At 39.3% G+C, this 15445-nt stretch overlaps 1 protein-coding gene and 2 pseudogenes across 1 annotated transcript; 1 reads left to right on the top strand and 2 right to left on the bottom strand.

Annotated features, from left to right (window-relative positions):
- Positions 1 to 8701: 8701 nt before the first annotated feature.
- On the bottom strand, positions 8702 to 9363 carry LOC138033417 (uncharacterized; annotated as a pseudogene).
- Positions 9364 to 10024: 661 nt separating this feature from the next.
- Positions 10025 to 11002, bottom strand: LOC138033416 (uncharacterized). Its single transcript, XM_068881144.1, has one exon. The coding sequence runs from the start codon at positions 11000 to 11002 to the stop codon at positions 10025 to 10027; it is 978 nt and encodes a 325-aa protein (XP_068737245.1).
- Positions 11003 to 11393: 391 nt separating this feature from the next.
- The window catches only part of LOC138033415 (uncharacterized), a 12403-nt pseudogene continuing 8351 nt past the window's right edge, over positions 11394 to 15445 (top strand).

Genomic DNA, 15445 nt, shown 5'->3' with positions numbered 1-15445 from the left:
CGTCTACCAATGTTCGTGTCAGTGTTACTTGACAAGAAAACCTGTAAAATGCAGTTAGACACAGGTGCCACAGTATCGATCTTGCCTCAGACCTAATATGATGAGGAGTTTAATCAGTGGCCCTTGCATGACACTAAGATCAAGCTGAACGCTTAAAATGGAATTGAAATACCTGTCTATAGTGAGGTTCATGATCACCTACCTATAATCTATGAAAAGCAGAAAATGTCCTTGCCTCTGATTGTACTTGATGGAGATGGTCCTCCACTGCTAGGAAGAAATTGCCTGAAGCTATTTTGAAGCAAGAATGAAGCCTTGTCTTGTTTTAGATCGTCACCTGTAAACCAGCTTTTTATAGACAATCCCTATACAATGCCTGACACTGAGGATGAATTTGCCACATTAGGAAGTGGAACGGTGGTCAGCAAGATTGATTTGTCAAATGCATATCAGCAGATCGAACTCACCCCTGAAAGTCAGCACTATCTCACTGTGAACACTCAGAAAGGTCTGTACGCTTACTGACGTCTTACTTTTGGAATAGTGTTGGCTCCCGCCTTTTTTCAGTCCATGATATATCAGATATTACAGGGAATGGATTAACGGCGTTGTCGCATTGATGACATTCTAATTAGAACAGAACCTCATGAACATTTACAAGTATTTGGTGAGGTGTTATCCACGCTGGAAAAGCATGGCATCGTAGGTCAACGTGTGAGTTTATGGTGCCAAGTGTAGAGTTCCTGGGCTAGCAAGTGGACGGAGAGAGTCAGCACCCTACAGAGGAGAGGATTGCAGCTATTAACAAGGCACCAAGCTTAAAGACAGAGGAAGAACTGCCCTCCTATTTAAAATTGCTGAACTACTGTGGTAATTTCATACCCAACCTATCTACACTGCTACAGCCATTACACGAATTGCTCCAAAAGGGAGTGAAATGGGATTGGACAGCAGAGTGTCAACAAGCTTTTGTGCATAGCAAAGCAGAGCTTGTGGCTGGCAAGGTACTGGTCCCATATGATGAAAACAAAAACTTGATCCTAGCATGTGATGCTTCACCTTACGGTGTGGCAACTGTGATCTCACATAAAATGGATGATGGCAAGGAATGTCCCATCGCATTCGCATCCAAAACACTCATCAAGAGTGAAAAAAACTATTTCCAAATCGAGAAGGAAGTGCTGGGAATCATATTGGGAGTGCGAAAGTTTCACAAAAACCTGTATGGGCGTACCTTTCATTTGTTTACAGATGAGAAGCCTTTGGTGACCATTTTTCGGTCCGAGGAAAGCATTTCTCAAAGTGCCTCAAGTAATATCTAAAAAGGTTCTTTCTCAAATCGCTTCAAACACGCTTTCTCAAAGCGCTTCAAAACGTTCTTTCTCAAATCGCTTCAAAGGACGCCTCAAAACGATCTTTCTCAAAGCGCTTGAAACGATGCTTCAAAACATTCTTTCTCAAAGCCCTTCAAACGTGCTTTCTCAATGCGCCTTAAACGACCCTTGAAAATGTTCTTTCTCAAAGCGCTTCAAACGAGGCTTTAAAACGTTCTTTCTCAAAAGGCTTCAAACGACGCCTTCTCAAAGCGCTTAAAACGACACTTCAGGACGTTCTTTCTCAAAGTGCTTCTAGCGCCTTTTCCCAAAGCGCTTCAAACGATGCTTTAAAACGTTTTTTCTCAAAGTGCTTCAAACAACGCTTCAAAACTTTCTCTCTCAAAGCGCTTCAAACGATGCTTGAAAATGTTCTTTTCAAAGCGCTTCAAACACGCTTTCTCAAAGAGCTTCAAACGATGCTTCAAAACGTTCTTTTTCAAAGCACTTCAAACGACGCTTCAAAACGCCCTTTCTCAAAGCACTTCAAGTTCACTTTCCTAAAGCGCTTAAAACGACGCTTCAAAACGTTCTTTCTGAAAGGTCTTTAAAGGACGCTTCGAAAGGTTCTTTCTTAGAGTGCTTCAAACGCCCTTTCTCAAAGCGCTTCAAACGACGCTTCAAAATGTTCTTTTTCAAAGCACTTCAAACAACGCTTCAAAACGTTTCAAATGCGCTCTCTCAAAGCCCTTTAAACAACGCTTGAAAAGGTTCTTTCTCAAAGCACCTCAAACGATGCTTCAAAACGTTCTTTGTAAAAGCTCTTCAGAGGACGCTTCAAAACATTCTTTCTTACAGCACTTCAAACGCCCTTTTTCAAAGCTCTTCAAAAGACGCTTCAAAACCATCTTTCTCAAAGCGCTTCAAAGGCATTTTCTCTAAGAGCTTCAAACGACGCCTTAAAACGTTCTTTCTCAAAGCACTTCAAAACGTTCTTTCTCAATGCGCTTCAACCACAGTTTCTCATACCTCTTCAAAAAACGCTTCAAATCATCATATCATATCATATATCTTTAATTACCCTCGGATTTTTAGAGTAGCTTGGTGTAGCTAATATCTCCGAGCATTTACCATCCCAACCATGATACACCGGGAACTACATGCCCGGGAACTACATGCCCTACTCTTTACGACAAGTGTGCGGGTTCTTTTACGTCCCACAGGATTATGAACATTGAAGGGTTGTGAGAAGGGACCTCCGGCTTATCGTCCTTATCCGAGAAGATTAGAGAGTCTAACCATTTGCAGATGTAATTACAAAGGCAGCACTTTCTCCTCAGTTATTTAAAGACCCTGAGTATTGGTCCGGCCGGAGGTGAACTCACGACCTCCCGCGTGACAGCCCATGCTCAACCAACTGAGCCACTGGTGCACGGTTTAAAGGTTCTTTTCCAAAGCGCTTCGAACGCGTTTTCTTAAAGCGCTTCAAACAACCCTTCAAAATGTTCTTTTTGAAAGCGCTTCAAACACGCTATCTCAAAGCGCTTTAAATGACGCTTCAAAACGTCGTTTTTTAAAATGCTTCAAACACTCTTCAAAACGCTCTTTCTCAAGACGCCTCAAAGCGCTTCAAAAGACGCTTCATTATACCGTTTTTGTTTTTGAAAAGAACAACTGACGAAAGTCTACGCAGTTTTTTCTACAAGAATAACAGCGAGAAAAGCGCTACTTTGTCGCAAATATTCTACGACAAATATTTGTTCAAAAATCAAAAGGCTACATTAATTAACAGCACACACCAGGGCTACTCCTTAGTATCGGGCTAGAAATGTTCTTCTCCCTCACCTTCGGTCGCGCTTCAGCCATTTGATGAGGGCCAGTCTTGTGCTTTTCAAGTTGCTTCGTTCATTCCCAAACGAAGTCACGGTAATTCTGCCATCCCGGTTGTCATTTAGTCGATTTGTTTACAATTGTCGGGCTACCAAGTCATATCAGCAAAGTACAACATCAATTGGAGATTTTAGCCTTCAAAACTGGCCCAAATTGTATCGGTAGGTCCTGGAGTTCGTGCACAAAAAGCCCAGAGAAAAAACATCATTCCTGAACCGCCATGTTTACAATAAAGCATTTTAGGCGTCCCAGTCTGCGCGAAACCATCTCTCACCTCTGTCTCCAGAAGACCAGACAAGCACGGTTCTTACATCTACGTTTATGCCTGTACAATCAACTGAAATGTCAATTCCTTGTAAAAACCAGCATCTTTATTTTGGTATGGTACGTATCGGAGAGCCAGAACATTTGCGCATGCGATGACGGAATGTTTGAGCAAGAGAGAAAAATGCAGTACCTCCAGACGTGGCGCTGGAGCGTCGTACCAAACGAGTCATCCCAGGATTTCGGCCCGTGCGATCGCTTTTGGACGCAGTTGGCCCTTTGCTGCTTTCTGCTACCCACCTTGCCTCCCGGTACGGCATTGAGGGAGAGATATGTCGGCCCCTAAACCATGTGTGACAAATCCCACGCTTACTCACAGCTCCATCAGACCGCCCTTGTCATTACAATTGAACGTAGGATTTCGATGGCTTATATATTTAAGGCAAAAGTCATTTTATCTCTCATATGGTAAGAACTGTAGTCGCGGAATACAAAGTGTACGCATGCGCCCTGCTAAAGGAAACATACACAAATGCATTCAACTTTATTTCATCCCGGAATTCAGAGTAACTACAAGACCTACTATCTTGGTAGACATAACATTTACAGCTAAAATACATAGCATCTATGGATACATAATTAAATTAATAGAAAATATTAAAAGAAAAATTAATTAATTCAAAAGAAAAGCGGCTATACAAAATGTTTCCCTGGATTCTCACTTTAAAACCTGTTACCTCAGTAGCGCATTCCACAATTTAGCTGATTAAGTAAGGACAAAGACTTAAGACCATTACTGGTTGTTCTTTTTTATTGGGGGACGGAATGGAACTTCCGCAAAGATCATGTAAAGAAAACGGGGGTGAAAACTCGGTTGTTTTTCATATGCAGTAGTAGGAAAATCATTCAAAAACAAACTTTTACACAGTAATATGAGGAAATTTTGAATGCGCTTCTTGCATAGAGATACAGACTGAGTTTCACTTCAGTAATCTACAAATATTCATGTCGGTGTTCTCTTGTTTACATTATACCTTTTTGTTTTGACAAGAACAACTGACGAAAATGTACGCAACTTTTCCTACAAGATTAACAGCGAGAAAAGCGCTACTTTGTCGCGAATATACTATGACAAATATTTGTTTAGAAATCAAAAGGCTACATTAATTAACAGCACACACCAGGGCTACTCCTTAGTATCTGGCTAGAAATGTTCTTCTCCCTCACCTCCGGTCGCGCTTCAGCCATTTGATGAGGGCCAGTCTCGTGCTTTTCAAGTCGCCTCGTTCATTCCCAAAACGAATTCACGTAATTCTGCCATCCCATGACAAGGGAAGACCCCGGGTTGTCATTTCGTCGATTTTTTTACTAGTGTCGGGCCACCCCCTCCTACCAGCAAAGTACAGCATCCATTGGAGATTTCAGCTTTCAAAACTTGCCCAAACTGTATCGGTAGGTCCTGGAATTCGTGCACAGAAAGGCCAGAGAGACAACTTCATTCGTGAACCGCCATGTTTCACCTCTGTCTCCAGAAGACCAGACAAGCACGGTTCTTACATCTACGTTTATGCTTGTACAATCAACTGAAATGTCAATTCCTTGTAAAAACCAGCATCTTTATTTTGGTATGGTACGTATCGGAAAGCCAGAACATTTGCGCATGCGATGACGCAATGTTTGAGCAAGAGAGAAAAATGCAGTACCTCCAGACATGGCGCTGGAGCGTCGTTCCAAACGAGTCATCTCGGGATTTCGGCCCGTGCGAACGCTTTTGGACGCAGTTGGCCCTTTGCTGCTTTCTGCTACCGAACTTGCCTCCCGGTACGGCATTGAGGGAGAGGTATATCGGCCCCTAAACCATCTGTGACAAATCCCACGCCTACTCACAGCTCTAAACCGCCCTTGTCAATATAGAGTAAGAATTAGATGGCTTATATTTTCAAGAGAAAAGTCATTTTATCTGTCATATGGTAAGCACTGGAGTCGCAGATTACAAAGTGTACGCATGCGCCCTTCTAAAGTTAACATACATACAGTCACAAGCTTTTTCCGAATAACTACAGGAGCTAATATCTTGGAGACATTACATTTACAGCTAAAATACATAGCACATACAGATACCCACTAAATACGTAATATTTAAAGATATCTTCATTACAAAGAAAAGCCACTGTACAAAATGGGGTGCTGGATTTTCTTTTAAAACCAGTAAACTCATAGGTACGGATAAAATCAGGTAGCGCATTCCGCAACTTAGCTGATACGTAAGAAAAAAGAGAACTAAGACCATATCTGGTTGTTCCAGGTTTATTGAGGAACAGAATGTAATTTCCGTGAAGATCATGCATAAGAAGGGGACGGGAAAGAAAACGTATTTTTCATATAAGCAGGAAAACCCTTTTTTTTTAAAAAAAAAGCACAAAAAACAAACAAACAAAAAAGAACCACATACTTTTATCAAGTAATACGAGGAATTTTTGAATGCGCTTATGTCATAGAGATGTTGAACTTGACTTTCGTAGTAAGAGGCCAGGTAATCTGCAAATATAAATATCGTTTTTCTCTTATTTATATTAATATACCGTTTCTTTGACACGAGAATTATAGCGAAATGAAAGCACAACTTTGTCGCGAATTTTCTATGATAAAAACTTGCTCAGAAATCCAAAATCTACGTTAACAGCACATAACATGCCTACTCCTGAGTATCTGGCTAGAAATCATTTCCTCTGGCCGCGCTTCAACCATTCGATGAGGACCAGTCTCGTGCTTCTTAAGTTGCCTCGCTCGTGGCCAAAACGAATTCTGGGTAATTCTGCCATTCCATGACAATGGAAGACTCCCAATTCTCATTTCATAGTTTTTTTTCATAAGTGTCGGGCCACCCAGTCCTACCAGCAAAATAACGCATAGATTGAAGGTTTTAGCTTTGAAAACTTGCCCAGATTGTGTCAGTAGGTCCTGGAAATCGTCCAAAGAAAGGCCAGAGAGACAACTTCACTCGTGAGCCACCATGTTTACAACAGAGCATTTTAAGCGTCCCAGTCTGCATGAAACTATCTCTCGCCTCTGTCTGAGAAAAGACCAGACACGCACGGTTCTTACGTTACGTTTATGCCTATAAAATACACTGAAATGTCAATTGCTGGTACAAAAAAAAAAGAAAAAAACCAGCATGTTAATTTTTTTTGGTAGGCTACGTATCGGAGAGTCAGAACATATACACATGCGCGGACGGAATGTTTGAACAAGAGAGAAAAACGCAGTACCTCCAGACATGGCGCTGGAGCGTTGTACCAAACGAGTCATCCGGGATTTCGGCCCGGCCGTGCGATCGCTTTTGGACGCAGTTGGCCCTTCACTGCTTTCTGCTACCGACCTTGCCTCCCGGTACGGCATTGAGGGAGAGATACGTCGGCCCTAAACCCTATGAGAGAAATCTCACACCTACTCACAGCTTCAGACGGCCTTTGTCAATTTAGCGTAAGAATTCGATGGATTAAATATTTAAGGGAAAATTCATTTTATGTGTCATATGGTAAGCACAGAAGTCGCAGATTACAAAGTGTACGCACGCATAAACTTTTATTATTTCATCTTGAATGTCAGAATAACTACAAGAGCTAATGTATTTGAGACATTACATTTACAGCTAAAATACATAGCATATACAGGTACATAACTAAATACACAATATTTAAAGATATAATAATTAAAAAGAAAAGCCGCTGTACAAACTGTGGCCCTCGATTCTTTTTTAAGACCGTTAAACTCAGTGGTACGGATAAAATCAGATAGCGCATTGCGCAACTCAGCTTATACGTAAAAAAAAGAACTAATGACTGGTTCTAGGTTTATTGAGGAACAGAATGTAATTTCCGCGAAAGTCATGCTTAAGAAGAGGACGGGAGAGAAAGCGTATCTTTCGTATAAGCGGGAAAACCCTTAAAAAAAACAACAACAACACACTTTTACACAGTAATATGAGGAAATTTTGAATGCGCTTATTGCACGGAGCTGTAGAGTTTTACTTAAGTGGTAAGAAGACAGGTAATTTGCAAATAGAAATCTCAGTATTCTCTTCTTTACATTATACCCTTCCTTTGACAAGAAATTACGAAAGGCCAGTTGTTTGCTATGAAAATAACAGGGAAGAAAGCACTACTTTGTCGCGAATTTGTATTAAAAAAACCTTGTTCACAAATCAAAAAGTCTACGTTAACAGCACACACCAAGGTTATTTCATAGCATCTTGTTGGAGATCTTCTTCTCACTACTTTTTCACCCGGCCGCGCTTCAGCCATTTGATGAGGGCCAGTCTTGTGCTTCTCCAGTTGCCTGGTTCATGGCCGAAAAGAATTCTGGGTAGAATAGAATAGAGTAATAGAATTTTGTTTGCTCAGTTCATAGTTATTGTACAATTTAAATTTGGAAATAAACAAATAAATAGATAAAATAAACATAATTACAATTTAAATTAATTAAATATTTGAGCCTCGGAGCTAAATAAATAGGTAGGTTTTCGAGTTAACCCCTAGCCATATCGATTTGATTTTTTTTACCTTAGTTTAGGGAAATAATGAAGAAATAATACAATGAGAAGAGTAGCAAAGATGACTAACAAACAAAAGTTCACTAACAATGAACTCGAAATTTTCAATACCGCACTCGGCGGCCTCGTGCGGTATTGAAATTTCTCGTTCATTGTTAGTGAACTCGTGCAGGTAAATCCCGATAATTCACTCGCCGAGTGCGTTAACCTGTAATTATTCATTTAAAATATTTCCCCGTTTCTGATTGGTTAAAACCACACACATAATCCAGCTGCTGTTCACCAAATTTGGAAAGAAACTTCGTCATATTGAATCAATGACGTCAAAAGTGCAGCCCGCCGCAAATTATTGAACCGTTGACCGAAAAAAGCTGGGGACGAGATTGTGTTATTTTTGTTGAGCAGAAAAATGGCTTTTTTAAATTTTTTTTTTATTTTTACAATTTAATGGCATCAAAAGTAACACATGCTAACAAGAATAACATTAATAGCCATATGGATAATCCGTAAAGGAGTCCAGGACCCCATAAAAAAGAACAGATCACCAATGAATATACACTAATACAAAATACGAAAATACAGTAGTAAAATCGAAATAAAATCAATAATTCAACAATGGATAACTAATTTAATGTATTGTCCAATAAAAACTTCTTAACTCCCCGCTTCAAAATATTTACACTTACTTCCTACGAATATCGTAGGGCAGACGATTCCAGGAGTCAACTATCCTGTGAAAAAAACTATATTTGAGTGGGTTTGTTCTTGCATATTTCTTTTTAAGAGATAAATCATCATATTTCCTAAATGAATAATGATCAGCATCAGAATAAAAATCAATGTAAGAATCAATATTGACATTGCTTATTCCATTGAGAGCTTTATATAAAAAAGTAACATCAGCTAGAATTCTCCTATTTTTAAGTGACATCAAATTTAGCTTGTTTAAACGGGTCTCATAATTGTCCTCAGTCTTCTAAATGAACTTGGTTGCTCTTCGTTGTACTTTTTCAACTTTTTCTATGTTTTTTTCGTATAGGGTGACCATACCACAGAGCAGTATTCAACATTCGATCGAACCAATGGGCAGTAGAGAGTTCTCAGAGTCTTAGTATCGTCCAGACCTCTACATGTCCTTTTAATTAACCCTAACATTCTGTTTGCTTTCGACACAATAATATCAATGTGCGAGTTCCAGTTAAAATTATCAGTAGTTGTAACTCCCAAGTCTTTGAATTCTTTAACTTCTTCCAAAGGAGAATTATCCAAGGAATAATTAGAGACTAAAGGTTGCCTTTTCTTTGTTAATCTCAGAACTTTGCACTTTTTGACATTAAAAACCATGGCATTGCGAATACTCCACTGATGAAGATTATCCAAGTCCCGCTGAAAACAAAATTGATCACTAGCATCATCAATGACTCTTGAAATTTTACAATCATCAGCAAAAAGCGCAATAGTATTTCCAGGGAGAACGACATCGGGTAAGTCACTAATAAAAACTACAAAAAATAACGGCCCCAAAATGGAGCCCTGTGGGACACCAGACGGAACTTCTAACCAGGTGGAGGAGACACCATCCAACACAGTTCTTTGCCAACGATTACTCAGGTAACTCTCACACCACTGTAGTAGGGAGCCAGAAATTCCAAAACTACAGAGCTTCCGCAGTAAGATTGAATGATTCACTCTGTCAAAAGCCTTGGAGAAGTCCAAGAAAGCAACATCCACCTGTCGTCCCTCGTCCAAAGCTGTGACCCATTGATGATGAGCGAGGACCAATTGTGTCTCACAAGATTTCCCCTTTACGAATCCATGCTGCCACTCAGATAAATAAGGCGAAACATGTGCATAAAAATATCAGTATGCACAAGACGCTCCAAACATTTTGCTGGAATAGGTAACAGGGAAATTGATCTGTAATTTTCCACAAATTCCTTATTATTGTTCTTATGTATTGGAGTGATGTTAGCGGATTTCCACAAAGTGGGCATGACTCCTGACCTCAGAAGGTCAAATGTGACAAGGGAACCGACAGTTCCTTCGCACAGATTTGTAGAATTCTGGATGGTATATTATCCACACCAGGTGATTTATGGATGTCAAGCCTTCTTAAAATTCCCTGCACTTCAAGTGCTGTGGTTGTAACGTTCAGTAACAAGTTTGGATTCACAACATCTGTAGTCGGGTTGTTAACATCAGCTGAATCTATTGAATAAATTGAGTGGAAGAACTTATTAAAAAGCTCCACCTTGGAAGACGTATCTGTAGAACACACATTATCATAAATAACAGTCTCTGGAATTCTCTTAGTTTTAGATTTAACGGAGTAAAATGACCAGAAATGTTTAGGATTGTCCTGAAGTTTCCCAGACAGAGATTTAAGATAGTTATAATAACTTTTATTAGTAAGTCTCTTTGTTTCCTTTCTCAGCTCCTTGAATTTTAAGAATATTCCCGGTGAACCATTTGATTTGACTTGCTTCCATAATTTCCTCTTCTTCCTAATTAGTTTCATTATATCACGGTCACAAATCCAGGGAGGCCTAGAGCGTCGCTTGAGTGTTATCTGTGGTATATGTTGATTGACAGCAGCAAACAGAAGATCCTGAAACTTTATCAGACCTGTATCAATACAGTTATCGCATGTAACTAGATTCCAGGGAATAGATTGTAAGGTCTCCTGCAATCCTTTAAAATCAGCCTTTTTGTAGCAATATACCTTTCGCTGAATATTATTAGGCCTTCTCATCTCAGCATGAAACTTAAAGGTAAGTGGATGATGGTCTGAGTCAAATGCATGGGGATGCACCACTACATCTCCAACAAGGATGTCATTATTGGTTAGGACCAGATCCAAAATATTGCCAGAAGGTCCAGAATTTCTTAGATCTCGAGTTGCATGGAGGTTCTTTTGTACCAAAAAGAAATCATCCAAAATATTACAAAAATCCTCAGTTTCAGGTCTGGCTTCGTAGGGCATCCAAGATTCCAATCAATATGTGGAAAATTAAAGTCCCCAGTTACAACAACATTTGAAACAGCTGTTCTAGAATATTTAACCAAAAACTCTCTAAATTGTGACAAAAATAAGTGATCTGCGTCCGGTGGTCTATAAAATGCAGAAAGGAGTACACAAATAGTAGGGTTTGGACGAATTTCAAGAGCTATCATCTCTAACTTAACCTCTAAGTCAGACCTGTGAATACAAGAAATATGATTCCTGACAGCTATAAGCACTCCACCACCCCGTCTATTACATCTATCCTGCCGAAAAATATTATAGCCTTCAAGCTTGAGTTCAAAGTCCTGATAGCTACGATCCAGCCATGTCTCAACTATAACAACAACATCAAACGAGTCCATAAGTAGCAATGCTTGTAGGTCAAAAACTTTGTACCATATACTTCTGGCATTTAAAAATAAAACTTTGGGAAAAATATTTCGCACACCGTCAGTAGAACCTGAAAGCGACGACTGTAGGCTGGCATTGGTATCTCCCGTAGTAGATTCCTCGAAGAACGAATCGGTGAAGTTAAAGGGAAAAGTACAATTGGAACAGTACCAAGTTTCATCGGAGGAACCCAATTCAATATATGTTATAATATCCATGTTAATACACTTGATGTGGTGCCATGTACAACAGCCGTCACAGAGAATTCCTTTTTGATTTGAGCGAACAGAATTAGAGCAAAGTCCACACGGATGCTTCCACGTGAGCTGCTTTCTTCTAACACGAGTAGTGTTGTCGTGTGCCGATGTACTGCCATAACCAGGATTCGAATGAATATCCAACAATAAGTTATCCAGTTGGAATGAAGCAGATGAATTGCTATAATAGCTAATTTTACGAAAGAAGAAATGCCTCTTACGCTTAAACAAACCACGATGTCCGCTCGTCGAACAAAACTTGACAAAAATATAGTTCAAAAGTGGGGTTTCAGTACAATGTAAAAACTCGCCAACAGTCCCAAAGGAAGTGTCACTAAATATCGGCGGGCATATTGCGATGTTGGATGAAACACTAACGCCCCAAAAAGTCGAAAATAATAGAAAAAGGAGAGAGCGAGCTAAAGCACGTCCAGCTCTCATGCTGACCGACGATTTTATACATATTCACATATTTACGTATGTCAAATTATTGAACAAGATAAAGCTAGGTTTCCCTGCTAGCAGAGGAATAGGTTTAGAAGTTTGAGCGAAGAAAATATTTTGAATGAATAATAAAGCAATCATTGAATTCGGCTTTGGTAGAATATGAAGAATTCTGCAGATCTCGGAGGATGTTATCCACCTCGTCCTTAGGCTTTGTTGGATAACACCCTCATCGATCTGCAGAATTCTTCATATCCTACTCAGCCTCATTCAATAATTGCTAATTACAACATGGTTGTTTCAGTTGTTACAAGGATAAGTAATGCCGCACGATTGATATAATCCCTGTACGATTATTGACTTGTTGTACCAAATTTGATATTGCCAGTTTAGTGCATCATCAATTAAAACACCTAGGTATATAACATGATCTTATCTTTGTAATGAACATTGATAAAGGAATCTCTGCTTTCATAATCTTGAGCGTGTCATAATGCTTTACTATGCTGATTATTTGTGATATTTTCATTCATCCTTTTACTGTTTCTAAATTGATTTTGCAGCTGATTTGTATTGAATTGAAAGGTGGACTTAAAAGAGGAAAGTTCATTAACTACTCTATATAATTGTTAGGAATACGGAACAGCTTATTATGAGCAAAGGAAACCTAATTTGAATGTAAACAAAAGAAACTTAAAATGGGATTTATTTTTATGACACACAACTAGTGAAGCTATAATCCTCACAGTTATGACACACATTGCAAGGTAATAAAGCATAAATAGAACACGACATATAGCATAGCACATTCCTCGGAACAGAAGAAGAAACTGGACAGAAGAGATCAGTACAAGAGTTGCGGTGTTAACTTAGTGCCCTTGAGAAATAAAAGATATGATCAGGAAGTGGAACTTCGGAAGGAAAAACGCGAAAAAGTCTTGAGTTCGAAACGCATTCGCTTCTCGGAAATTGAGAGCGACTGTGATGTAGAAGACTACACTGCGGATCAAGTGAAAGAACTTGCCAGAGCTATTCAGAAATCAGATAAAAACAATTTAAACAATCTAAAAATCCTACGAAAAGCATTTTCTCAAGGGAGCGAATTGATAAGTTGTTTCCTAAAAGAAGACAATAGTTTGAGATTTGAGAGCTATGGTTGGACATTTGACGTCTAAAAATGCCCATTTTCAACTTGAGGCGGCTTGGTGTATTACTAACTTAGCGACAGGAGTGCACGAGGATACCCTGAAAGTACTGAAAGCATCTGCTGCATATCTTATCACGTATCTTATCACGTATCTTAGTGGACAAAACGTACAACTTCAGGATCAATGTGCCTGGGCCTTAGGTAACTTCTCTGGAGACTCACAGGAGTGCAGGAATATCTTGCGAGCGCAGGGGATTGTTGCACCGATGGTCAATCTTCTTAAGGTATTAATTAAACAGTGATTTTGTTAGAAAGTGTTAAAGTGAGTCCCAGGGACTACCCCATGAAAAGTAGTTAATCCCAGACCAAGACTAATGGGTGGCTCTATAAAAGTGCTCGATCTCTTTACAGTGAAACGGGTTGTTCATTTGCACCCATCTTTGCAATTTTGTGACTCAATGTTGGTGTTTTGATTGGCAGTTATTGCTCCGAGGAAGTTGCAAGTTCAAATTTCAACTTGCTGCCCTGTGTTTACTTTCCCAGAGTCAGGTATTTGTACCCATTAAAAAACAACCTTGAACTCTGTTTTTTACAATATAAATTTACGGTATAATAACTTTACGTTGGCATATATGCCAACTCTCCCGGCTACTGAACGAATCTCCCGGTCTCCCGTGCGGGTAACTAAATCTCCCGGATAAAAGCGACTTTGAACCTTTACGCCACTCTAAGCTAACGTCCTGTCTCCAAATGTACCCTAATCAAATCAATTTCGGTTTTTGAAGCTCACCTCGCCGTTTCTTGAGGCATTTTTTAAGCAATCTTTAAAACCTCAAAGCCACATGTTTCAGGAAAGTAAACAAATGTTTTCTTCCTTTTCACGGCCATATTACAGACTGTCTTTATTTATTTATTTATTTATAACAACTGCCAGGGAAGAACTGAATCCTCATATACGGCAACCCCCAAAACAGATTAGAATAAAACAAATATATTAATAAACATTAAATATAGAAATATTAAGAAACTATAAAATATCAATACATTATACGGTCATTAAAAATATTTTAACTATAAACATGGAGAAAATGTAGAATATTTACAAAGAGTAAAGAAAAATCAATGGATAAAAAGATTACTGAGTCACGTTGTATAAATAACTTTTAGGACCTTTCTTAAATTTACTGACAGAATTACAATGAACTAAATTTTCTGGCAGATCATTCCACTTATTAATATACCTAAGCCAAAAGGAGAATTTATAGATGTTAGTTCGAGCATATGGTGTCCAAATTTTGTAACCATGAGCAGACCTGGTACGACCTTTCGAAAACTGTAAGTAATCTGATTGGATCTCCGTTAACCAATAAAAACCCTGTACATAAACGCCCGGTTTTTCTGCAAATTTTCCCCTTCCGCTGTGGTAACTTCTGCGCGATTGCACGATTCACACTGGCAGTAGATTTTTCTCGTCTCAAAAGAAATGAAAATCAATTTGTCTTCAGAATACTTGGGTCAACTTTAGAAACATTCCTAATTCTCTGGGCCAACATCGAAAAATCTTCGGAAGACTTCGGTTCAACTTTGTGTCAATTAAGGAAATCCTCGGAAGACTTCAGAAATCTTCTTCCTTTTTTCCCGCTGCAAGGTTACGGTAAACATTGGAAGCTCTAAGTCGATTTGAGGGTATGGAGATCGATTTGATGAGGAGGAGGGGTCATCGCTTTTTTCTTGGAAGGGGAGGGGGGTGGTAGTTCGATGCCGGGGTTTTAGAGGTTTGGTTGGCATCTCTGCGTTGGATAGGATTTGCAGGCTGTGAAAAAAGTAGTTTTTAAATTAAAAAATCCACAATGTATCGCCAGCGTGATTGTTTGCAAACCTTGAATTACTGCAAGTTCTGTGAAGTCAATTGAAAACAGTCTGTTTGTGTTGTCTCAAATACGCCTTCATTGACCTAAAACAAAACTTACAAGAATTTGATTCAGGACTGTAAGGGGGTGGAAATATCAATTCAACACCACAATTTCTTAGCATTAAGCGCAACTGGTTTTCCGCGAAAACTCTTTTCGCCAATACTGGACTCCTCAGGTAAACTTTCTTCCAAGAAATTAATGGTTTGAACCCAGGGGTCACATCATTAAGTAAAGTATGATCGTCCGGGTGAGTGCAGTCCTGAGAAGGACT

This window comes from Montipora capricornis, chromosome 14 (genome assembly GCF_036669925.1).
Source record: "Montipora capricornis isolate CH-2021 chromosome 14, ASM3666992v2, whole genome shotgun sequence".
In the NCBI taxonomy this organism is placed as follows: domain Eukaryota; kingdom Metazoa; phylum Cnidaria; class Anthozoa; order Scleractinia; family Acroporidae; genus Montipora; species Montipora capricornis.
The sequence above is the reverse complement of the archived record's forward strand: the minus strand, read 5'-3'. Positions and strand labels throughout refer to the sequence as shown.